A 26,095-nucleotide genomic window follows, 5' to 3' on the forward strand; every position below is an offset into this window, starting at 1 on the left:
CCATCAATATTAAGGCCTCTGCTGTGGCTTTCACCACTACTCATTCTAAACCCTTTCTCATTTCAACAGCACCAGAAACTGGGACACGGCCCAGTATCTGAACAAAAGATTCACGTTTATTAAATACTTGACTTCTAAACAGGAATATTAAACACAGACAATTATCACCAAATATCCTGGCACAAATTTAGTTTTAGTATGAAAACTAGGTCTGAAGTAATACATTGTTTGCTCTGAATTCACTCCCAAATAACTGTGTTAGCCTTCGCCTCTGCTATCACCCCTGATTTCCTTATCATCCATTTATAGGCTCTGATCTCTGTTCCGCAAGGAAACCTAAAGTGGATCATTTTTAACTATAATTCATGTCCTTGGGCCTCTGTATGTTAGATTCCGTGGCTGTATGGGTAGATGAAGGTACCTAGAGTTCTGATGTCGGTCCTTCTTAATCCCAAACTCCACGCTTTGTCAGAAGCGTTAGCCTCTCTCCAAAGCCATACGAATGGGCTCCCATTCTCACATCTTTGTTCTGTTAGCAAGAGACCTGACAAATTCAGTCAAGCAATCATTACTAGTTTCAAGTTCTAAGAGAGGAGTACCATAATTAGTATAAACATTACCAACCAGAAAGAAAACCAAATACCAGACAATCCACCAAGTGTCAGATAGTTAGGAAATGCTGGTGTCTGTACCAAGAATTTTCCTTCAGCATAACGTAAAACAAGGAAATACTAAATATCTTCTACACACATAGTGGCAGAAGGTGTATTTTTCCTTACCTGTGCTCTACACAGCTCAAGCAGTCACACTATGTGGGATGAAAAACATTTTCAGAGTTCATGGGCAAGCAAACTCCAAAAAGCCAGTCCAATACCCACCAGCCAAGACATGGCAATTTCAGTGCAAAAAGCACGAAAGAGGAATAGAAGTGGAAATAGAAAGGTAAGAAAAACAGGGAAATGAGAAGACAAACCAAAGATTTCTAAACAGGGAATTAGATAAAAGAACAACGTCAGGGATAAACTCAAGTATTTAAACCCTTTTAAATGGAGTCCAGTGTTAAATAAGCAATAAAGTACATAACTTACATCTTCAAGTTACTAATTTTTAATTCTTTAACATCTTGAGACTGATTAGGATCTCTTAAATTACACTGTTAACAGGTACTGAAATAAATAGACTTATTGAAATCAATAGGGTAAGGCAGCTAAATGCTTGTACATTCATAACCAGGCCTCTTGTTCAATATACAATAAACTCTCCTATTTAACAGGCTGGAAAGCTAGCACAGACCATATATTCAGGCAACAGGGAAGAATTTGCTAAGATTTTGGCTAATATAATTCAAGTATATTGCCCAAGTCTCACAACTAATAGATAGGACATAAACTGACAAGTTCACTCTCCTAAATTTCACTGTTTATCCAAGACACTGAGGAAACTAAATGGGAAGTTGATGCTTAAGAGGAGGAAGAAAAATGAACTAAATATTTCAGTGGGCATCAACCACACTGAACAAAAGCGATTTTTGAAAGTTCCTATTTACCTTCATGATTTTTGTTTTGTCATTTTAGCTGTTCATTCTTACAATTCTCAACATTTAATTCGTTTTTTCTTGAAATTTCATAATGAATGCCTACTCCAAAAAAAGAAATCATAGAAGTGACAAGATCTTACAAAAAAAATAAAAAATTCTCAGAAGATTATTTAGGTTCCACCAAAATACATGTGGTGTGATCTTTGAAAAATCAGAACAGATACTATGAATAAAGTCTGAGATTTTCAAGAAACATTGAGTTTAACATCAGTTTGATTTCAGATATGCCAAAGCCTTATGTTTAAAGAAGAAAAGAAAAGTGGTGCTACAATAAAGAAAGTTCACCATGCACAGTTGTCTATAATATCCAAAACTTCTCTGTACGGTTTCTATTCTTGGAAGATTGTGCCTTGTCTCTGCTCTCAATCAGAGCAGCCACAACCCAATGTCCTTCTATCCCCTCCTCCACCATAACTGCAGGCTCAGGTATTGAAAACCACTGAAAAACTTGTAGATCATGAACACTTCAACTGTTAAAAGGTGATGGACCACGTTCTTATCACAGCTATATATCTGAAATCAGTTTGCAAACTACTAAGACATAAATGAAAATTTCAGATATGCATTTACTAGTGACCTTTTTAATCCCCAATCATGTAATGAATTTTAAAGACTAAAATACAAAAGCACTTGCTTTATGAACTTCCAGTCATGAGCTCTCCTTTGCTAACGGCTAAACCTTGTGTTAAATGAAACATGTTATTGCCTTATTTTTCTGTATGTTGTCACTGTTTAAAATATGAAAAATACATTATAATTTCAGCATATCACAGTATATTTTTGCCTAAAATGTTCCATAAAGCAACTGATGAAGCAACCAAACTCTGTAATATTAGTGTTGATTAAACGTGATATTAGGAATCTCATTTTAGAAAAAGACCCAAAGAGAGAATCACAGATTACACATAAGCATTTTGACTTTGTATAACCTGGCATTTAATCGGTTTGGCACTGCAAAACAGACATCTAGCTATAGAAACTGGACATTTCTTTACAAGCTATCCAGAAAATCTTCATATGCTCCAAAGTTTTGACACAAACTAAAATTTCAGAAGTGTTCTGGTCCAAAGGAAAAAGCTTCTGGACTATCATTTCAAATAACTGAGCTTTATATTCACTGCATTTCTTACTTCATATGACCTTGATATTAATTCCATGCAAAGTGTCCAGTAAGGACCTTGCTATTTCTTCCCCCTTCCATGCCTCAAACAAAACTGGATTAATGCACAGAGTTTGAGTTGCAAGCTCACTGTGTAAGATGCTGTTTTTGCAAGGGATGCTGATGAGGGATAAGTGACATTATGATAGCTGAGAATAATGCTAAAAAGCTGCAGTCTTATTTTCTAGAGGTAGTCAGCAGATTTGTAAGAGATAATGTTAATACTAATGAGAGACAAAATCTACATTTTCATGGAAGGATAGACAACAAAGCCGGATTTTTCCTCAGCACGAAAGAGCCTTCTCTTTAACGATTTTTGAAGTATTTATCAGCAATGAAAGCAACCCAGAGCATTCCTCTCCCAGCTGTTGTCTGCATCTGAAGATAAAAACGAAAGTTACAGCTGACTGATGAGCTAAATGAAAAGGCTCTTCTCATAAGCACAAGAACTTTTACAGACATCAGCCTTCAGCACGGAATAACTCTACTTTTAATAAAAATGGCAAGTTGTACTATATAAAAATTATGGTGACAACTTCAAAAGATGCACTAACCTGCATTTTGGGTGATGACAGAAAACACAAAATCACAGAATACAAATGTAAAAGTACTATAAAACACACTAATTTATTAAGACTGGAAAATGACTTATGTGCTCCAGAAAGTATTTCCCCATTTTCTAATAACTTCATACTTTCCGCACAAGATGAGATACCATCATTAATAGTACATCCTGCTGCATCAGTCACGTTGGTTATTTTGCAAAATTTTTCTTGTTCTCAGGAACTACATCATCATTGTACACTGCCAGCACAAATGTAGCAAAACAGTGTCTAGAGTTCCCTAAGGACCCATTGAGCACCTGAGCCCAACTCTGTCTTATCCTCACATCACGGGGACAGAAGACAGTGCTGATGGAGGAGAACACACTATCAGGCTCCCACTTCCTCATCTCACTCAAAGCACATGCCTGTGGCCTGTGTAGAAGGATGGGAAGACAGTGACCAGCTGCTCCCATGTGCCCTATGGGCAGGTCAGCTTGGGGGCTTTTCTAGATAGACCCCCAAACAGGGTATGCAGCAAGCACAGCTGAAATTTGTAGGAATCCTGCATGGAAGCTTTCTTTGAAACTGTGCCATGCTGACAGTAAGTCACTAAAGTCCTGTATCCCCATAGTGTGGATACACCAAACAGACCCCATTAGCTCACTAATTACTGACTAGCCTCCTAAAAGATGTAAATTTATAGACAAAGGCACAAAGCTCAGTTGAGACACATAATCTGTGAGATTGCTCACTGAGTCTGCTGACCTTAGACAAGCAATGTAGTTGCTTGTGAGATGGCTCCTTACTTAGTAATCTGTACCACTCAAAGTCTCCTTTAAGAACTCATAGAAGCTATTATCAGTGATCCAAAAGCACCCTAATGGAAAAAGGAATTTCTGTTACATAGTTTCATCATTACTGTACTGATTATTACATACTTCACTTCAGCAGTAGCTGCTAAAGAGAAAGCTCTTTTCAAAGAAGTAGAACAATCTTCCCAATTAAAATTTCAGTTACATTCAACAATCAAGGCAAGTGAAAGAAATGGGGGAGGGGGTGAGGGAATGGGAAGAGAGAAATTCTGGTTATTCTACCAGCAGGTCTACCAGCCCAAAAAGAAATTAGGACAATGAGTGACCATTTGGACTGGTCTAGTTGTGTTAAAAAAAATTCCATATATCAACTGCTCTGTTTTCTCATACAGAAGAATCATTCTGGACTGATGTGGTATCATATGTATATTCTTAGAAATTTATAGTATATATGTATATTTATGTATATTATATATGCACACACACAGAGACATACTCTACTGAAACAATATCAACAATAACAATTCCCTGAATAAAAGCGGCAGACTTCCAAAGCTGTAGTTCTGAAGATCTTATCCACTGAGGACTTTCTACACTGTACATTAAATTACAAACCAGTGAACATAAAACAGGATCCATTTATTTTATATCTGCAAGCAACCAGAGATGCTGCTGGCAAATAAGGAATTTAGAAATGTGAGGAATTTTTCTTTAATATTCCTATACAGGAAAGGGATTTTTCTGAACTTGTTTACCTTGCTTCTCATCTTCATTTCTTACTTTTATGCAGTATTAAAACTCACCATTTCCCCTAAATTACAATGCAACATCCCTATATAAACAGAAAACATTTACTTTATTCTGGAGACTTTCCGATTTGTTTTATGGTAGTTAAAAGTCAGAGAATCTTCCATCCTCTGGCAGTTTTTAAATTATTTTTGAATGTGTTTCATTGATGAAACAATGGACAGGAAAAAAAATAGCAGAGAAAGGGAGATGTGGGCATCATTTTGTTGGAGAACATCAGTAAGTACACAGGCATGAAGCCTGGATACCAACTGCCAAACAAAATCCCATGGGTTTAGCTTTTAGAGTCTGGAAGACTTTGAAGTTAACAATTTCACAGATGAGGCATGTTCTCTAGGTTGACTGTATCCCTTGCTTGTTATTAATTTTCTCTGCTTTATTGTAGCTACCTTTCACAATGAGGTAATTAAAAGATTCTGCATAATGGAGAAATCTCAGTACAAATAAATATGCAGTCCACACTTCCTTAATGCCTAGTTTAATGAAGGCCAGGCTGAAGGGTAACACCAACTGCTTGACAAGCTAGGAAAATAAAAGTTTGAGTGGAATGATACATATTCACTAAGAGGGCAATGCATCTTTTCATATCTTGGCTGGGCATTCATTTATTAGAACCACTGCAATATAGAAGACAGAAAACACTTGTTTTGTAGGCCAAAAGAAGTGCCTGATAGTGAAGGTTGCTGCCCAGAAGCATTGCCAATTCTCCTTCCTGAACAGTGTCTCTGTAAGGAAATCTAGCACCACAGTCATGACAAGCATGTCTGAACAGGATCCCAAAGCTCTTTCAATGAATAATTATGAAGGTTCTATCAACACTGGAAGAGGTTGCCCAGAGCAGTTGTGGATGCCTGGAAGTGTTCAAGGCCAGGTTGGACGGGGCTTTGAGCAACCTGGTCTAGGGGAAGGCGTCCCTGCCCATGGCAGGGGGGCAGGGACTAGATCAACTTGAAGGTCCCTTCCAACCCAAACCGTTCTATGATTCTAAGAGTTGGGCTTCATACAGAGACTTGGTCAATCTCACTGGAAACAACAAAGTGATGGGACTGGCATCATCATCTCTTACAGGACTGGGAAAAAAAACAGGTTCATGAATCAGGGTTGGTGTATTGTCCCCTCCAGGACTTGAACACTTTTACAAAGATTCTCTTTTTTAGGAAGCAAAGAGGGATCATAGATTTCTGAACAAAACAGAAACAAACGCAGTTTGGCACAATTTAATTAGAATCATAGAATCATTCAGGTTGGAAAAGACCCTTGGGACCATCGAGTCCAACCATCAGCCCTACTCTACAAAAAGTTCTCCCCTCATCATATCCCCCAACATCTCATCTAAACCACCCTTAAACACACCCAGGGATGGTGACTCCACCACCTCCCTGGGCAGCCTATTCCACTGTCTGACCACTCCTTCTGTGAATTTTTTTTTTTTTCCTAATGTCCAGATTTCTAATTCTAACTGAACTTCTGTTTTCTACTGTTTAACTAGAATGTCTTACTTTCTCCTAGGTACTTCCATGCTGACTACTTGATTAGCTAATTCACTATTCATGACATAATGAAGACAGTGTAAGTGGGCTGAAAACAGAACAGCTGATTTTCTTTTAACAGCTGCTGCCTATTGTTGACCAATTTCAGTCCAACTGTGTTTTTTTACTACTTCAGCTACAGTCACCATCTTTCATTATCTTTTAAGTCTAACATATGCTATTGACTTATTATATACACATGTTAATTTGGTAATCTGGTAATAAGGAACTGTTTTTAAGAAAACTACACAATAAGCAGTAAAATACCAAATTAAGACTAAAATCTTGGGACAAGAAATTAAAGCAAAAAATAGTTGTTAGATTGTATCCACCACACATTTCAAGTCACAGACAAAAGTTTCAATATTCTGCAGCTTACTCCATCACTACTGGCTTCCTTCTTTACAAAAACCACCAGAGAATATGAATAAATTTATGGTGACACGATACAGAATATCTTTCTATTTACTAGCAAGTAAGATAGGAAGGTATTTCACAGCACTACAATATACTTTTATGATAAATAATGCAAGCACAATGTACTCAGGAACAGTGTTCTGAGCCATCATTACACGTAGGTATATGTAATGCAGTATCGTTACCAATAATGTACAGAAACTATATTTAAATATTTGGAGATATTGATTTAGCTAAAGCCATTACTTAAAATTTGTCCAGGACCTATTGGCTTTACCTTCTACCAATAAAATTACTCAAAAGCGCTTCACTGAAATGATACAATTAAAATGAGAAACTTGTGACAGTATGAAATCTGCTGAAAGACATAGCTGACGCAGCCCTAAATGATGTAGTAAGTTCCACATGCACATTCTGTTTACTTGTGGTAAAGAAGAAGCAGATGTATCATGATCATAGCTACTACTTTCTGAAAATGCAGTTTTCTTATTATCCCTTCCATTACACAAGGAATACTGCTACAATTCAGAATCTCAGAAACACAGAAAATCAGATGTTGGGGGGGGTAGATGCAGTATGCAAAAAGTAACTCTCAAATTGTGGGGGCGGTGAGGGGGGAAATCAGACCCATATAGGTATCAGCTTTGCTGTTGGATTTTATTTGACATCTCAAAAATAAAATACTTCAACTACTTTTGAATTTCAAAGTTTATGCTTTCCAAAATAAGCATTGGATTAATAACAGACAAGATAGTATTAAATGCAGTTTTCAAAAGACATCTGCTTTATTTTAAAAGAAAATATTTTTATTCCTCCATAAATAGTATCTGTTCCTGCATAAATATTATCTATCTATTACATGCTAAATGAGACCAGAAAGCCTTCAAAGGCAGGAAACCAGAATATTCTAGTAACCCAGATCACTACTTGGTAAATACTGGGTCAGAATAAATCTGATACAATACTGAATTATGACACACTAGACACGACAGCATCTCAGATCACCCTTCCAAGGAATCCAAATGTCATCGTGTCATGAACAGTTCTGGTTCATAAACCTTATTTCTGGAGAATGCCTCTGCAGCAACAATCACTGCATTCTTAAATTTTACTTCCTTACAGGTGCAGAAAGAAAAAGCAAAAATATCTACTACAGTGACACAAAGCGGTAAGATAGCTTGTTAAAGGAGCAATGGAAAGAGTAACAAAAAAATTGCAGGCGAGTGGGAGATTGCTCCATAATGGAAGTTTTTTTTTATTGGGGGAGATATTAGGAAATGTGTCTCAGCTGAAACATCTTTAGAAAAAAAACCCAAGAGAACAATTAATAAGAAAGCACAATGACCAGATGACACTCTCTCAAAATGTTTGAGGAAAGTACTGCATGAAACTACCGAATTATAACTGTGATGTGTACTGCCTCATTTAAAACCATTAAACACAAAGACCTTACCTCTGGCTCTGAAAGTTCTTGAGATGAGGACTTCTGGATCCAGTCCTGAGCATTTAGTTTATTCCCTAGACACCCCCTATTGGCCAGTGTTAGAGCTAGGACTGGGGCGCTGATGTTGTAACCCAGTACAGCCATTATAATTTGCTCTTCCTACATCAAGGAAAATCTTGCTAAAACGGAGCTGCTTCTAGCATGACCAAGTTAATTTTGGGGCACATCCAAACTGAAAGAAAAGTCTTGACATTTAACTTCCAACTAATTACGGTGCTTAAATTATTGATAAAAAAACCTTCTAGTCCTTTTTAGAAGCATGAATGCTTTTCAAATTTACGTAAAAACAATGTATGCAGACTGGACACATTGCTCTATTTTAGGCTGATATATATACAGTATTGTAAAATAAAACCAAAACAGAGTGCTTTGATTCTGCCCTTTGGAAGATCTGTGTCTGTCCAAGCTGAAAAGGTCTCCAGTCACTATGCACAATTAGGACAGCAGAATACAGGCCAGATTTAGCCCTCCAAAGAATTCTATGCATGTCTTTGATTGCTTTTTTTTCTTACAGTTATTCCAGCAATGAACGGCACTGCAAACCACATAGCACACATTCTACTGCTTGTTACTGCTTATACAAAACCACAGCTAGCAACTATAAGCTAAAATATGTGATATTTTTCTTAACTCATGCACAGCATGCTTGAATAGTTATAGCACCAAATTGTCAAGTAATCATTGCATGTATTAGTGGAAAATATAACAGCATCTAACTATTACTGAAGTTTAGGGAAGCCATTCACCAATTTTAAAGTATTCTGGGGTGTTATTATTTTCATCATTGAAATCTCACTACTTATAAAAATCCTTTAGTATGGGAAGAAAAACTGTATTAGGAAAAGCTATAGAATAAATGGTGCCAGCATCCAACTATTTTGGTAGAGTGCATGTACATGCAACACATGGCTAACTTACAAATTACGGAATCAATTCCCATAAATTTTTATCAACCTAACAGTCACCAACAGAGTAACTTCCATCACGAAGCCATGACATTTATCAAAAATTAATCAACTCTGATTTTTTCAACAATTTTGCTGCAACGTGTACTTATCTATAGGTTTTCAAAGATGAGAGAATTTTTCAGTCTTCTTCTGGTGAGCACAGCCTTTGGTATCTAGCCTTCAGCCTTAGGAAAGAGTTAACTAGATGCAACAAAGTATCCACCATAGAGTTAATACTACAAATGGCAACATATAAACTTAAACTTAGATAAGCTGCTTCTCATCTGGAAACAGGTACAGCAGTTGAATTATGAAGCTAGTTTATTTAGAAAGGCAAGTTCTATGTACAACATCCACACTCTAGGCTTGGCTTAAAGTACAATCCCTTGAGACTCTATATCCCACTCAGAGTTGTAAGAATTCTAAAACTTAATTAATTACAATCTAAAGCTGCAAACTTCTCTGCTCCTTAGGAGTCTGGTACTTTCATGTGATCGTAAGACCACAGCAGTTCATCACTCATTAGCTAAGTCATTATACTTTAAGCGTTCATGTTTAACACATCTTACCCGCAAGTAAAGTGCATTAATTTAAAACTTGAGCAGCCATCAAAAAGGTGGCATAAGATGATTCACTCTGCAACTGGGGTTGTCTAAGAGAACCACCCAATCATTTCTAATCAAGTCAATACACAAAGAGATACAAAGACTGATCTATATATGGCTTAAGGATAAACAATAATTCTAAAATAAAAGTTTCAGTCTCAGTTTTATCTTTTAGATAAAATGATAACATTCTTTAATGTTTTAATACATTTCATAAAATTTCTTTTTTCACACACAAACCAAAGCTATAAAATCCATTTCTGGTGCGGCATCTACCACCATTACTACTGCTAAATTGTCAGATTGTTAAAATGCAGAAGAGACTCAAATCTTCAAGCAACACAGAATCTCAAAACATCTCAAAACAGAATAAGCCCTTTTAACTTCCTTTTCTAAGTCAAGATAAATGCCTACAGCTACCACTTCTCCATTTTTAGAGAAACAAGGATTCCACCACAAACTTAAAAAATTGATACAGTAATGTTCAAATTCAAGCATTCAACTTCAAGGATTTTCTTTCATTCCAGTAGGACTTTAACATGCACTACTCATGACTGGAGTAACAGCAAGTAAAAGTGAGGAAGTGTTTGCATCTTTGCAAGTCTTTGCTAAACTACAAGATCACAGCTTTGTAGGGTATGTCCTGAAATGCCCCTGCACACAGTAAACCCATGGACTTTAAACTCATGGAGTTTTTACTCATGGTTACTCCTCCAAAGCTTTAGAAGAGAAAGGATAAGAAAACTTGTGCTCTTATACTGTGAGATTTCCCTGTCTTGTCTTCACATACTGAGAAGGGGTTACAAATGCAGATTTGATGCAGAAACAGCTGACGTTTCACGGTCTCCTTACACGCTGAGTGCTGACCCTGTGTTGGGAGTGTCTGGCACACTGCATGCTGCTTGTCAGCTGAGGAAATGCCTCCACCAGACAAATGTGAGCCCACATATCTGCCCCTTGCCCAGGAAACTGAAGTATCTCTCTTCTCAGTGACCTCCCTAATAGTTTAGTAAAGAGCAGGCATCTATACTCTACAATTATGCAGACAATGACTATGAAGAGATGCCCAAATCCTGTAAGTTCACTGACAGTTGATGAGGTTACCTATCAGTTCACATCCATCACATCATCATCCCTCACAGAAGAACAGATGAGCTTTCACTACTTGCCAAGATGAAAAGTACATTATTATGGTGAAAATACCAGCTTGGAGCCTCCACTACCAGCTTTCTTCTCATGAAGAATGAGAAAAAGCAGAAAAAGGAAATGAGTAAACAACCAAGTGGAAAATAGCCTGAGTATCTGGACATCTAGCACCCTGATTCGTCCTTCATGTTTGCCAGGGACTTATTTTGAGATTACTGGCCTGTCCTATTATCTCAAACACAGACTCTTCAAAATGCCATAGTGGAAACACGAGTCTGATACAAAATATTAACATTTTGTGGTATAAAATGGCCATACTTACTTGCATTTTTAATAGCCTGAAGAAGATTTAAAGAAGATTTTTGTGGGTTTACAATTTTTCTTTCACATTCAGTAAAAATGCAGTTTACACATTTTGTAGAAATGTTTGATGATCTCTTCTAAGAGATCTAAACTAAATCCTCTTTACATGGTTTATATCTTCTGGCACACACTTGGGCACATAGGTTTGTTTCTTTCTTTTACCTGACTTACAAACAAAATTAAAAGTGCAAATATTCATCTTACAAAAATAAATTCTGCACTTCAAAGATCCCAAATCCATATAATGAGCTACCTACATGTAAAATTTGTTCTTTATTAGAGATGAAACTTTTGAGTTAAGAATGTTAAAAGTTTTGTACTTCTGTAAAAGCAAATTCAGAAGTATTTTATGGTTTTAGTAGTATTTCACAAACTCAAATAGCAAAGAAAATAACCATACTGTTTATGCCCCCTCCCTGGAAATGTTCAAGGCCCAGCTGGATGAAGCTTTGAGCAACCCGGTCTAGTGGAAGGTGTCCCTGCCCATGGCAGGGGGGTTGGAACTGGATGATCTTTAAGGTCCCTTCCAACCCAAACCATTCTGTGATTCTATCTTTTTATATTAAGTGATGGAATATGAAATTTAAAGTAACATTTCTGAAACTAACATTTCTGAACACAGAATCTTGCTATCCAAAAAGACTGCATTGGTCTTGCAACTTGAGGCTGACACATGTACCCACGAAGCCTTTTTCAGCATCACCACATCGACTTAAACATACCCTCTTTACAGGCAAAATAGGCATTTTCAAAGTACACTTTTACAAAGTAATCTAGCTACAAAATAACACATCTATTTTTCTTACATTTGTAATCATATTCTTTAGAAATATATTTATATTAATAAATGTTGTAGAAAGAATATTGATGCATCCTTGACAATTTATCACTTCTTTAACCATTAGAAAACAGCTATTGCACAGAAGCCCTTAAGCACAGAGCTTTAATCCGTCTTTTCAAATTCTTCCAGTATCCTCAGCCCAGAAATCTAATAGTTTTAACTCAGTCATCGTGATCAATTTGCTTGAAGGTTATCTAACACATTTGTATTTTGCTACCTCTACACTTGTTTAAAGGCAAGAAAAAGACAATTCTAATGTGCTTACAATCCATGTTACTCAACCCTTCACTGGAAACCCTCCGTTCACTGAACACCCGCTTGTGTCAAGGCCTTAAAATCATCTGTAAATCTTCACCCTGTTTTCACTGGAACAGAAAAAAGCATGTGCGAGACAATCTAGCATAGCCTTATCTTTGTTCAAAGAACGGGTCAAACTCATTCAGATTATTTATTAAAATGTGTTGTGTCATACCTCACTAAAATATACCATCTTTGTGCAGTTGCTCTTTTAAGTTCTCTTTCTTTCCATTAGCCTCTCCAGTTGTTGCTTTTCTTCTGATACTCTCTGAAGCAATCTCATTCCCAAACATGGACAAGGGGGACAAGATTCACAGAGTCCCCATGTGGACACTAACTCCAGTAGTCACTGCTCTTCACCCCCACTCCCCTTACTGTGCAACACTTCAGAAGACAGTTTATCTAATCCATGCTTTAACTTATCAGCTAACTTCCCTAAAAGTTTCAATGTAAAAAAGTCTCCAGAGTTCTATTTCTCCTGCTACTTTTGTCTGCAATTCTTTTCCTACTCTGTACTTAACGCCCTATTAAGGCCCTACTTCATACTTCAAACAATTACCATTACGAAAACAAAACTGTCATGCACCTAGTTATATGCTTAGTCCTCAAGCTAAAGTCCTTACACAATTCCAGAATTTGCACTGACCAGTACATAAAGAGCAAGGTACACACAGCATCATGCAATGCCTCAGATCTAGCACTCCTTCAGTAAAATGAGTACTAAGGTCCTGCATTTGAGCTTTCATACATTTCTTTAAAATAATTATTTGCGGCTAAGAAGTATGTAATACTTGGATCAGTAGTAACATTGCTGCAAGGGTTTCTAAAAATACCTTCGGTGGTACCATTCCCACCAGCTGGACAGTTCCCATGAGTGTATTTGTGAACGCTGCTGAATGGGATGTTGCCTGCCTTGGTGCCATTAACAGATCACCTGTTCAAAGTAAGTCACTGAACTTCCCAACCAAACAAATGCTGAGGGGTGCTTGTGCAAATAGAAGCTTAACATTAGCATTTTCAGATAGACATGAAACACCGTATGGAAGCTTCTGAGATATCTAACATTAACTCCCCCAAATTTCCTTTCCTACTGCTGTTTACCTAAATGTCACCGCTTGTGCTGTATCACTATGGGAACAGTGGCTGTTCCTTCTGTTGCTATATTGCCACTACCAATCACTTTTTCTTCGCCGAAATTTGCTGCCAAAACATTCTACGTTCTCAAACTTAAAATATAGCCTCTGACAACAAAATTCACCAGAAAGTGTTCACCAGAAAGTCAGCCAAACCATTTCCAAAAAGACAAAATAAGAAACTGTTTCAAGAGACTCCCTAGATCTCATTCTACTGTTCATATGAACTCTATTCACCATATCTGAATGTTTCACAGCCTCAAACTTACTTTTCCTTTTGCTATTCTTTTAGAGAAGTGATTTAATAGGTGGGAAACTAAAATACCAAAAAGATAAATAGCCTGTCCAAGAACACAGAAGTAGTTAGGGGCAAACTAAAAAATTTAGTGCTCATTCATGAAGTTCTTGACTAGCATCTTACCTACCTTCTCCTACCCTTTCCGCTATGGCACCAAACCATTTCATTTCCTTAAGCTGCATAATTTAGTGTTCCTCTTAAAGGAGACGAGCAGTTCTGTAAGCATGAAAATTTAAAAAGCCTCATCCCTACAGCCTGGCATTGGTTGATGTGTTTTGGTACAACACATAAGCTCCTGCTGCAGCCCACCTTTGGGGAAAGAGGGAACACACAAAGCTTCTCTCTTCCTGTTCTCAAAAACACATGTAAAAATAACTTCAAAATCTTTGTTTCTGCTGTATTTGGTTGAAATCAGATGCTCTCAGAAGTTACAAAGCTACATTACAACTTGTGGCCCCTGTATTTTTCATCCACATTGATAAACACTCTCAGACTTAAAGTGCTTTGGGAAAACATAGCTGTGAGAATCAGCTGATAGTCTATTACTACAGGACACAAAGTCCTTTAAAGAAGTCACAAATCTAGTCTATGCTGACAGACTAGGTCTGTCCTTGCTCAGTCTACCTATGCTCAGTCTCCATCAACTATGGGTGTTAAGCTTGCAAAGCCTCCAGTGAGTTTCAAAGTTCAGGGTAAGGTCTTCTTACTGTATTAAGAATACAGATGGCATGTGTGTCTGGTCTTAAGATGGGCTTACACCAACACACCCATGACAATGCAAACATAAAACTGATTCATTATCCGGTAAAATAACATGGCCCCTGCTGAAAATATGTTTGAGGGAATTTCAGTTAAATGTGATAGTCTCATATTTAAGATAAAATGTAAAAATTTTTATGTACCATTCAATTTGGTACTAGAATGCAGAGAAACTTTCTGTTCTATATTATGCCTTGAGAATTATGGCAGTTGAGGCACCTCAACAGGAGACAGAGCCAGCTGCATTGCACTACTGCTGCAGGCCAGTCACAAGAGACTTTGTACCTGGAAGTATTAATCTTTGCTCTAGCAGTCAATCAGAGCACAAACTGTCATCATTTAATACCATGAGACTTTTAGATAGAGTTAAACACTGTTCCTTTTTCATCTAGTTTTTCAGAAGTCAGTGGTGTCAAGAGATTTGGAGACCTTATTTTAAAATATGTACAAGATCTACATAATTTGGTAGGTTGTTTTCTTTCAGCTTTTTTCCTTTGCTATAGCAAGGAATAAACTGTTGAACAATAAAAGCTACCTGAACTCAGAACTAGTAACTCTTGGGATGAAAATAAGCATATATTTACTTAAATATCATTTCATGATGAATAACTGACTTATGCCACACATCTTTGGTATGTCTTTTAAAGGATTCTGGATGAGTATTTGAAAAAAAAATAAGTAATGACATCATAATAAATTCATCAGAGTGAAAACTGCACTAACAAAATGTCTAATAAACATAATACAGCTTGGGAGTATGCACTACTCAGTACCTTGGAAGGACTGCATTTTTCTGATCAGCTGAGTGGCGTAAGATGCAATCGTGCTGGAGGCTGCTGCACTGCTGCAGCTACCGTCAGCCAACCCAGAAAACTATAATTATTAAACTACTGAACCTTATTAATGAACAGTTCTTCTGTTTACCTTCTTATATTGTAAAGAGCTTTCCAGCCTTTATGCCATACAAATGTAATTGGTTCTGTATGCTCCTTCATGCCACTGGATCCTCCACAAAATTTTACTGAAATACAACCTGGTACTTCAGTACAACATATTTAAGCTGTCAAGCATGATAAAATTCAACATACCACCTATTTTGTATCATATGAGAAGAGAACAACTAAAACAATTGGCCAAATGAGTCTTTGGGCTGAAATGTTTTTCTCAATTAAGAGACATCAAATATTAATTTCTTAGACAATATGCCATAAAAATAAATTTGAAGATTAAATTCTGATCTTCTGCAAGTTCTTTGTCTAGCATCATCCCTTCTGCTGTACTGACCAACACTGATCACAGTTTGTATTATGTGATTTATCACAGTAACAACTAGCAAGGTTCAGATCCTTAATAATGACATTATCAAAAGGTGTAATTCTACCAGATTTCAAACTTGTAAGCAGCTCTCTACCCACACGAATAGTGACCACTGTGAAAACCATCATGTAATGGCAACAGATTTATACACTGCCCAAACCTTTAGGCATCCAGTTAGACTGAAAATGTACTGGCAGAATACCTTTTACTATTAAATAAGAGGAAAAAAAAATCTTGGTTTATAAATAAATCCATGCAAATCAATCTGCCTATCATTTCAAAGTCTTATACTACTAACAATCACTACAGTATTATTCTAGAATAAAACTCCCTACTAACAATGACCAGGCAAATGATGTATCCTGGTCAGTTGTGTTGAAAACACATGAATAACATGTGAAAATGTTATTTTCATAGCTAAATTTTGAGCATAAATCTCAAATCTTTATTTAAAGTTTGGTTTCAAATGCTGAAGACAAGCACCTAGGTTTCTGAGAAGAATCACTGTTTTATCAAGGCATTCTTCAGGAAGAATGGACCTGTAAAAGCACTTTCCTTCATATGAAAAAACACAAACGACAGTAAGCTGCTAATCGGTGCTACCAAGTGAATTTTATACAAGCAGGAACTAAGGGCATGCTCTCAATCTCCTCTGAAGGGGGGGGGGGGGGCATGATACTGTATTTGCAATTCATTAAATGAAAATTTTATTGCAGAGGATTACACAATAACCAAAAAAAACCTAACACTGAAAAGCAAATCCATCCTAATTAACATTTGCCCACTATCACTATATATTAATTTAACCTTTCTTCATGGCCCTCTCCTTCCAGACGGCCCAGCAAAAGAATGGTTTTGGTGCATGACAGCAGGATAAACAAAGACAAATTCTTGCAAAATGAATGGTAGACCCAATCACACATTCAATTAACCATCACTGAAAACAGTTTGTCATTAAAACTCACCGGATTAGAAAATACATTTTAATTGATCTTAACAGCTACATGAGTCTTTTGAAGCACCCAGAGACCGGCTTTTCGAAAGCACCCAGAACTCTATCATTTCTGCTCAAATTAAGCAAGCAAGCCCCGACCAGCACTTTTAAAAGCCATGGATCTCAACTCTGGTATTTCAAGACACAGCTCTCACACACATACAGACCAGATTAAAAAAATTAAAAAGAAAAAAACCACCCCACCACACAGGTCTCAATGCATAACATGCTTCTTATATGAAACAACTTTTCTAAAGAAAGTAAACACCCATATTCTGCATAACCTAGAGCTTTAAAGCAAATCCAAGTAATATCTATGGCAACCTGCTTTTGGTGTGGCACTGATACATGGCAACATGTAAAGACTCCCAATTTTATGTATTCATTTTTTGAGGAAAAACTTCAGAAACAATTCTCAGGGTTTCCTTTAGCATAGCAGCTATTGGCAAGAAATAAAACTGTAGATTAGTATTTTGTTAAATTTACATGCTCAATATTGGAGTAAACTAGTAATTCACATGGTTTACATATAATCAGTAAACTGGTTTTATAACCTACATTTGTTCATGTTTTTTTCTGAGCATCTAAAAAAATCAGGTTTTACTCTATTCTAATAGTTTGTATGAAAAGTACAAATTTCTCCCACTCATCTTAAATGCTCACTTTAGATTTCAATTACAACAATCGTACTGTCAAATCTAACTACCTTCCCACTGACCATTCAACTGACATTGTAACTAGTAAGATTATTCTGTGTATTTGGAAGTACACAAATTTACTTTTTTTGTGACCAGCCTATACTTGATTTTGACAGGCATTCCTTTATCAAGCAGGGAGTAAGAGAAAAGGCAGGCAGGGAATCACTACTCTTCGCAACACAATTACCCAGAAAAAATAAAAAAAAAAACACATCATCTACCAGTGCAGCACTATTCTGTTTGGGAGACTGACTTTAGGCTATAATAGAAAAAGAACTCTTTCTGGTGTATGCTATATCTCCCTAGGCAGTTTGCCAGTTATGCACTACCAGCAAATCTTTTTAAGGAGAGACAATTCCTTAGCAGGAATTCCCCACAGGAACAAGCCTGCAACTTTGAACACGGGAAAAACATTTCCTTTCAAATGGGAATGATTAATTACATCTTTTTGTAAGGTCTTCTGGTTTGGATAACTGAGAAGCTATCTCCTGCATCAAAAAAAAAAAAAAAAAAAAGAGAAATCATTTTTGCGGTGTCATTAACTGACAGCTACAAAACTAAGTTGTGGACCTTCTCATACCCTTGCACTCCAAACAGCCATTTTTATCTCTGCTGAAGTAGCTAGATCCTAAGTTGTACTGGGGCAAAAATAAAGAAGAACAAGGACTAGTCTATGTTATTCCCAAACTTCTACAAACCCAAGTGACCTTTCTACCAGTTGGAAATTGCCAGTCATCTTGGTCATATCTTCCTTTCAGGAATGTCCCTTTTCCTAAGCCAGAGTGTGAAATGAAATTTCTATTTCATTTACCACTAGAGATGGACTTGACACATGCAATTATGTTTACCAAGAAAATTCAAGAGCTATTTCATGCTACTGGTATAGTGCAGAGCAGACAGGATAGGCTTAGGAACTGGCTGCAGGACGCAGTGGATGTAAAACACTACCAAGAATTTTCATCTCTTTCACAAAGGTGTGCATCAGAAAACTTTTCCTTTATGTTGTAAATACATGATCTGCACTGATAAAAGTCAAAGCAATCCATAATAATTAGCTAATGCATACTACTGGAAGTTTTGGGCTGCAAGTAATATAAAAAAATTGAACTATGAAGATAGGGCTGAGTACAGCATTATAATATTTTTTAATAATCCCCTTGCATAAATGTCATCTATTAAGGAATTCCTGCAGTTGTGCAAAGGTTACTTGCTGATGCATGCTGTCTCACCTAATAACCAGCAAACAGCTTTACTATTAATTTTCAGAAAGGTAAGTCAGGCCATTCCAGTAGTTAAATAGTTACTTCATGTTTTTTTTAATGAGGAAATAGATGTCAGAGTAATCGATGTACATTAAAAATAGCAGGAAAAAAATGATCAAAACTATCCCTCAGAGCATTTACATATGTATATAGACACAAAAACTGATGAGGGAAGAATTCAAGCCTCTTCATTTTTAAGTCTGTGTGAAAAGAAAAAGGACAGCTCCTAACATTTATGGGGTTTTTTCAAAATTAAACTACTGACTTTCTCGCAGGCCCTCCTGACTACTCAGAAATATAAACACATTTCACTGACTTGAATCAATATGCGACATGGAATTCCTGTGGTATATCAGTTACAATTAGATCCAATATTTTTGAATCTTTTTTCAAACTAAACTTAATGATATTTTCTCTTAAAGAGAATTAATCTAGTGTCTTTAGTACCAGTAGTTCGGTGTTTAACTAAATACACACTAAACATTGTAATATCTCCATCATGTTTTCCCGTATGCAAAATGAAGTATTTTCAGTAGAGTCCAAATTATCTTGGATCTTTCCTGAAAAGTTTACTTGGGTGACTTTTATGCCAGCTAGCAGAGACATTAGGAGAGAGCATTAGCTAAGAATCCAAAGGCAGAAAAAGATCAGAAACACAGTATCAAAAAATTACTTATATTGGCAGATGTTCTGAGGGGTGAGAGACCCAGGCCTCAGAGACCCCGAACTGAAAAAGTAAACACAGCAAAGACAGTACGTTTAAGTCTTTCTAAAATACATCATAGAACATTTAGCAATTAAACAAAAATCTTTAGAATTATTGACTAAATGTGGTTAAAATTAATAACATTCCACAACAGTATTTTCAGATAAGCTATGTACAGAGGATAACTGGGTGCACGGTAAAAAACAACAACCTTTTCAATGGATGGATTAATTAGTCAATATGGCCTTAGAACTGAATGAGTCATGGGGTTGCTATTGAGATAAGGATAGGAAGCCTGACACCTCTAAGTCAAGAGTTCAACAAGTTCTTCTCAAAGTACTCTCCTGCTGTGCCCTAGATTGAAGGCACAACACTGGCTTTCCTATTGCTGGAGGCACTGAAAGATTCACCTAAACCTACTTACAGAGGAAATCTTTGCCTGAAAGACAGGACACAAGCACTACCTTTCTGTAGCAGTGTCCCCCACCATGGCTCTCCCCATCCCAACTGCCTGGGAGAAAGAAGAGAAGGTGTCCAGGACCAGCACCTGACCTGCTCTGTAGGCACAGGCTGGAGAGACCTTCTCTCAATGCAGAACCTCACTCTGAGAGGGTTCCCCACTGACAATGGTAGTCAGAAACAAGGCTAAAGAATCCTGCTATCAGTGGCACAGAGTCTTTATCATTGGGTTTCAGCCCTTTATGCATTAGGGTCAAGCCCTTTACTCACATGACTTTGCACTTGCCAGTTTGCTGTAATTTATGCAAGTAAGTCTCCCAAAATGCACAGGCTGTCTCAAGTAGAAGAGTGTCACCAGGGAAAACCTTCAGGGTCTAGTCAAAAGAGATGCAGTACACCTGAAGCAGACTCAGCTCAAACATCAGGGGTGTGGTTTTCATAGACTCTGTATGGATGGATGCCTTTTTATTGTTCACATTTACTTATTTTAAAAAAAAAAAAAAAAGGGGGGGGGGGGAGAGAATAACCAGAAATGTCTTGATTGCAGCCAAAACCCAGTCTTGTATTGTGCAAAAATCCAGACTTTTATTGTGCCAGCCTGCCTGCACATTCTAAAGTAAGAAGCCCAGGGCTAGCTGGACCAATGGGAAAGTCAGTAGGAGGCAAAGCACAGGAGAACAGAAGACGGTATAGCCAGATGATAAAAGAAAGAAAAATTGAGGTGTGAGAGTGAGATAGAGCAAAGCATGCTGCAGAAGAGGACAAACAGAAGAGTAAACACAGAGGGAAGCCAGAGGGCAGAAACAAAAGATAACAAGAAAGAAAGAAATGGTGGGAAGTTAATGAAGACAAGACATGAAGGGAAATAACATACCACAGATGGGGAAAAAAATGGAAAAGACAGAAACAGAAGATGGATATATACAGGAAACCCTTCCTGCCAGAAACTGCTTCTTATCAAGCTCAGACATGAAACACTGCCAAGGGAAGAGCTGTATCAAGTGTGGAAAGTTCAGATCACTTGAAACTTCTGAAGGAAGATGAAAGAAACTACATTAAAATACAAAGTAGTGAGTTTATGAGGATTTCATCCTAGAGTACACTGCCCCTGTTCTGCTGTAAGAGAAAAATAATTTCTCTGGTTCAATATTATTTCACCCATCTACTTGCAGAAGAACTGGGCCCACTTGTTGAAGAACATTAACTGATTTGAGACTAATTATTAATTAAGTAGAACTCAGGCTCAAGTTCAATAACTGTTTTTAAAGTTCATTAGTCTGTATTGCACTCTCTGCAGTATAGAAAAGCATGAGAGAACTACTCCACTCAAAGTATGGAAAAGAAGATCCCTTCCTCCTGCTTCTCCTGGCACACACCAGAAACACACGTCAAGGTGTTTTAGACAAAGGATTAGACAAACTTTCCTACAGAACACAGGACTGTAACACTTGGCAAGTGGTCAAGTGCAGTCCAGTCTGAATTTAACTCTGCACTTCTGCTTTGTTTGAAATGCCTTGTTTTGTACCACCCAGTACTAACACATCATTCTTGAGACAATAAGTATGACCATGAATCCACTGTGCAAGAAGATAGCTGTAGTGCACCCTCTACTCTCAGAGAATGGCAAAAACGCAAAACAGAAATCTAAGCTCTTCTACTCAGAAGATGAAAAGACAGAAAAACTAATAATGAAAGGGACTCCTATCCTGCAACATCAGTGATTACCATCTGCTTAATTTAGTCACTGATATCACGAAGAAACCTTTTCTCGCTCTCTTAAGTTACTGTAAGTATCTCATATCTACAGCATGCTGCTGGCTCTATCACAAAAACTTCAATAATCACAACGCACATATCAGCAAAGATGAGTGACCAACATAGGAACACACAATTGTTCCATCCTTACACTTAGCTTGTGCTGTCAATTTTCTATAAACAGTCTACTGTTCCAAAATCAAGGGTGTGGAACCTTCTCACAGACATCTACCTTAAGATACTACTTAAGATTAAAAATTGACTCATTCAAGAATAACAGATACACAAGATACATTTTATTTTTAAAAAAATACATAAATACACATACACTGATTTCCTAGTTCTCTTAAGACACATCTACCTATTTCTTAAAATGTTTGTTATGGTTTTGTTAATTTGTGCTGTAATTTCTTTTGCCATTACTACTGCAATGTAGAACTTTGTGTTGATTAAACACCACATGTTGAAACATTCATGAGAAAGTAAGAACAGGGCTCACTCACAGCTCAGCCAGCAGTTAGGTGGTTGACATATGGTCAGTGTTTCACTGGCTCAACCACAGGTGAAGAAAGTCTCAGAAATCTTATCTCAGGTTTCTCTTACAAGTCTTGGAAATACAGAAGCTGTCTTTTGACATCCCATCACAAAGAGGAATGAATACCTCCTCTGCACATGTACCCTTGCATTGAGGTTGCCATATGACTTCCTGAAGCCATAAAGAACGAACACTTCAACTGCTCAAATTCTCATATATGCAGTCTTCTCCCTAGCTCAAGCAAAACTGGAAAAGTTTCCATTTCTAGTTCCCACTTACCAGTGTTCCACTGGTTTTTGCTCTCTTCTACCATTGCTTCCTCTTTCCATGGCTGATTACAAATGATACATATCTTGTATTTGCGAAAAAAATCCACAAGCATAAATATTTAATTTTTTCTGCTTACAATTTAAAAAAAATAAGAGCCAGTTCAGCTAGCTGATGGAAAGCAATTAATCTATTCAATTCAATGAAGCAACATTGATTTACTCCCTCAGAACCAAGCCTTAGATATAATATCCATACACAAACTAAAATTTATAAAGCTGAACCTTTGGGGTTTACATAATGACGAAGTGAAGGCACTGGAGACAGACCATATTCCTGCTCCTCACTCTGGTTGCTCCTCCCCCAGGCACTAAATGACATGAGTGCTGCAATCTGTACAGCACCAATGGATGCCTGTGTCCAGAGAAGGAAGGGGGAGAAGAGGCTGTGGGGCTGATAGGAGAAAGGACACTATCTCATTCTCCTCAACTGTTGAATCTAAATTAAAGCCAGAGCGGGGGACAGTGTCCTAGTAAGACCAAACTGGCAGTGTAGGGCTCATTGAAGACAAACACGTCTCCATGCAGGGGGCTAATATCCTACTGAAGCTATTCATAAGATTTAATACAGATTTTTAAGATTTGGTCTGTTTTTTAAACCAGTATCACATAAGATCTGAACATAATTCAACAGAATAATCTTACTTCCACTATAAGACAACTGACAGCCCTCTCTCAAATATCTATCTATACAAACACCTCAAGCATCAGGAAATGCATGCTCAAGCAGGTTCCCAAGCAAGCCTGAAGATTTCTAACTCAGCTCTTCTGCAATATTCCCTTACAGTATACTTGAATCCACAGCATGAGTTCAACAAAGGAAGTGGGTCTACAGTAGGAAAAACATCAGTGAAATACCAAAGGAAGATACGTGAACTCAGATCACTGGTTAGTGTATTTCATGATCTACAACCTCAGTCATTAAGAAAAGCCAACGCTGCTCATTCCATAATTATATATTTTATTAGATCAGGTACACAGGATGTGCCTGAGTGTTCCCTTACTGAGCTTTTATGTCCCAGCACCTGAAAGTACATTGTCAGGATAAATTCTGTTCTTTGAGTAATTCCACTAAGTTTGCTCAACATCAGTATAAACAGTATGCAAATTTAAATGGGAAACTGAGAGAATTTAAATGGCCAAGTAAACTTCATATACATATAATTGCAGGCGTTCAAATCCTTTCTACTTAAAATGGATAAAGATTTCTTATTAAAAAAAAAAGTAATTTATTTTTGCTTAGACTAACCTGCCACATTAGATTAAAAGAAGAAAACCCATTAGGGATGAAAATGTCCATTTCTTTCTAAATACTAGCACATTGTAGAATTAGGTCAGAAATACTGGACGTTAGCCTAACAAAACCAATGCTAAAAACATTTCCTTCAAAATTATTAGCCTCTGACACAAGTAACTGCTTTACCCTTTTCATGTAACGCTTTATGAAATTAGTTATTAGCGGATCTCCTGGTGGATTGACAGCTATGGAGATTTGTGCCCTAAATTTCTCAGGGAAAAAAAAAAAAGAAGAGGAGAGAGATGAAGACTGTTGGTTGGCTAGATACACAGCTGCATAAATCATTCTTTACATTGACCTGGATTATTCTGCCTTTTGCCAGCATTTTCTATTTTCCCTATTTGCTTAATCTTGGTAAACAAAAAAATATATAAAATGGGTCATATGCACAGAATAATTACTTTCAGGAAAACAAACAAGCTTACACACCACAAATTACACAAATATGTTCATAAATAGAAGACCTCGTATCAACCTAAATTTTCCATGTAAAATAATCCAAAATTACCTATTTAGTGGTATCAAATTCTTTATTTCATGAACAAACCTCCCCTCCCCCCCAACAAAGTCACATGCAGATTTTGAGTGCACAGGACCACTGAACTCCACTATTTCAAGATGGCATTTACTATATACAATGAAATTTGCAATGTAATTCAATATTACCCTTAAGTTGATAGCCTTTATAAGTTTTATTAAAATAGGAAATGAAAACAAAATTAGTTTGCATTATATATTTTCAAACACAACACTAGCATACAATTTTCAATTGAAGAAATACATCTCTACACACTACTTACTGTAGTACCATCCCTTTTTGAAAGATCACTTACACCAGCAGCAACTGCTTTTAAAATTCACATTTTGAAGTGGTAGGAACATCAATGTATTAATGTAAAATTTCCCACCATCATCTCATTAAAAACTAAAATATCTAGTAAAATACACAGCTAAATAACACCATTAAAAATTAAAAACAGACTAGACAAATATTCTAGGAAAGGCAGTAAAACTTCAGGAGGACTAAAACAAATGTCAGAAACACAGTAACAGCTAGTAAATATATTTAATCAATATAAGCAATAGAAATTCAAATTAAAAGTTTTTATACCGCAAAAATATACATATACATGCAGCATAATATTAATGTATATTCCCCTCCAAAGTATCACTGCTGAAAAAATCTTATTTTAAACACATGACATAAGGGAGCACGTATTAAAACTGGAAAAAAAAAGGCAATTCCATATACGTTGTATTTTAAAGTATCACTATATACAAATGTGAAGTTTTTTACTATAATTATCTCTACTCTCAAATACTAACAGCTGATCATGACCATCAACTTAAAAGCACAGCAAACAAATATAAAATAAAAACTCAAGAGTACTTACCAAATTATGATTAGTTGAATTAGAATCATCTTCTGGGAATGGGATGTAAACAGCTAAGGCCACACAATTGGCAAAAATAGACAGTAGTATAAATATGTCAAACGGTCTGGAAAATCTTGTTAAGGAATTCATGAATTATGAGTATGTACAAACTTTTTAGTCCAGTTCTCTTTTCAGCATCAACACTTGTAAAAATTCTTACTTTTAAGGCAATCTTTTGATCAATAACTGTGACAAATACTTCATCACCTTTAGTTATATCACTATACTGTATTATTTTCCATCACAATGATCTTTCAACATCCTCTTTGTTTTGAAAAAAAAACTATTACTCTTGCTGCCACAGGGCACTTTATATTACATTCCAGAGATGATCATTATACACTCTTAAATCAATACGTGGGTCATCATGATGGGTAAGGAATACTTACTGAGCTCTTCTGTCCTCATATGCTCACGTAAATCTCATTAACATTAATGAGAAATGCGTTTGTCCAAAGGAGGAAAATCATTTGGGATCTAGTTTGTAGTAGGATCTGAGAAAGATTCCCAGTAAATCACAACTTTTCTCCTGTATGAGAGCTGGAAAGCTG

General features: G+C 36.7%; 1 protein-coding gene across 6 annotated transcripts in view; it reads right to left on the reverse strand.

The window, feature by feature from the left end:
- The window catches only part of CACNA1D (calcium voltage-gated channel subunit alpha1 D), a 196,666-nt gene that overhangs the window by 165,936 nt on the left and 4,635 nt on the right, over positions 1 to 26,095 (reverse strand). For all 6 annotated transcript variants that reach the window (XM_074836259.1, XM_074836260.1, XM_074836261.1 and 3 more), the window contains exon 3: positions 25,503 to 25,608. In XM_074836259.1, the coding sequence (XP_074692360.1) occupies positions 25,503 to 25,608 (106 nt within the window). The remainder of the gene's footprint in view (positions 1 to 25,502; positions 25,609 to 26,095) is intronic.

Source organism: Strix aluco, chromosome 11 (assembly GCF_031877795.1).
Source record: "Strix aluco isolate bStrAlu1 chromosome 11, bStrAlu1.hap1, whole genome shotgun sequence".
Taxonomy (NCBI): Eukaryota; Metazoa; Chordata; class Aves; order Strigiformes; family Strigidae; genus Strix; species Strix aluco.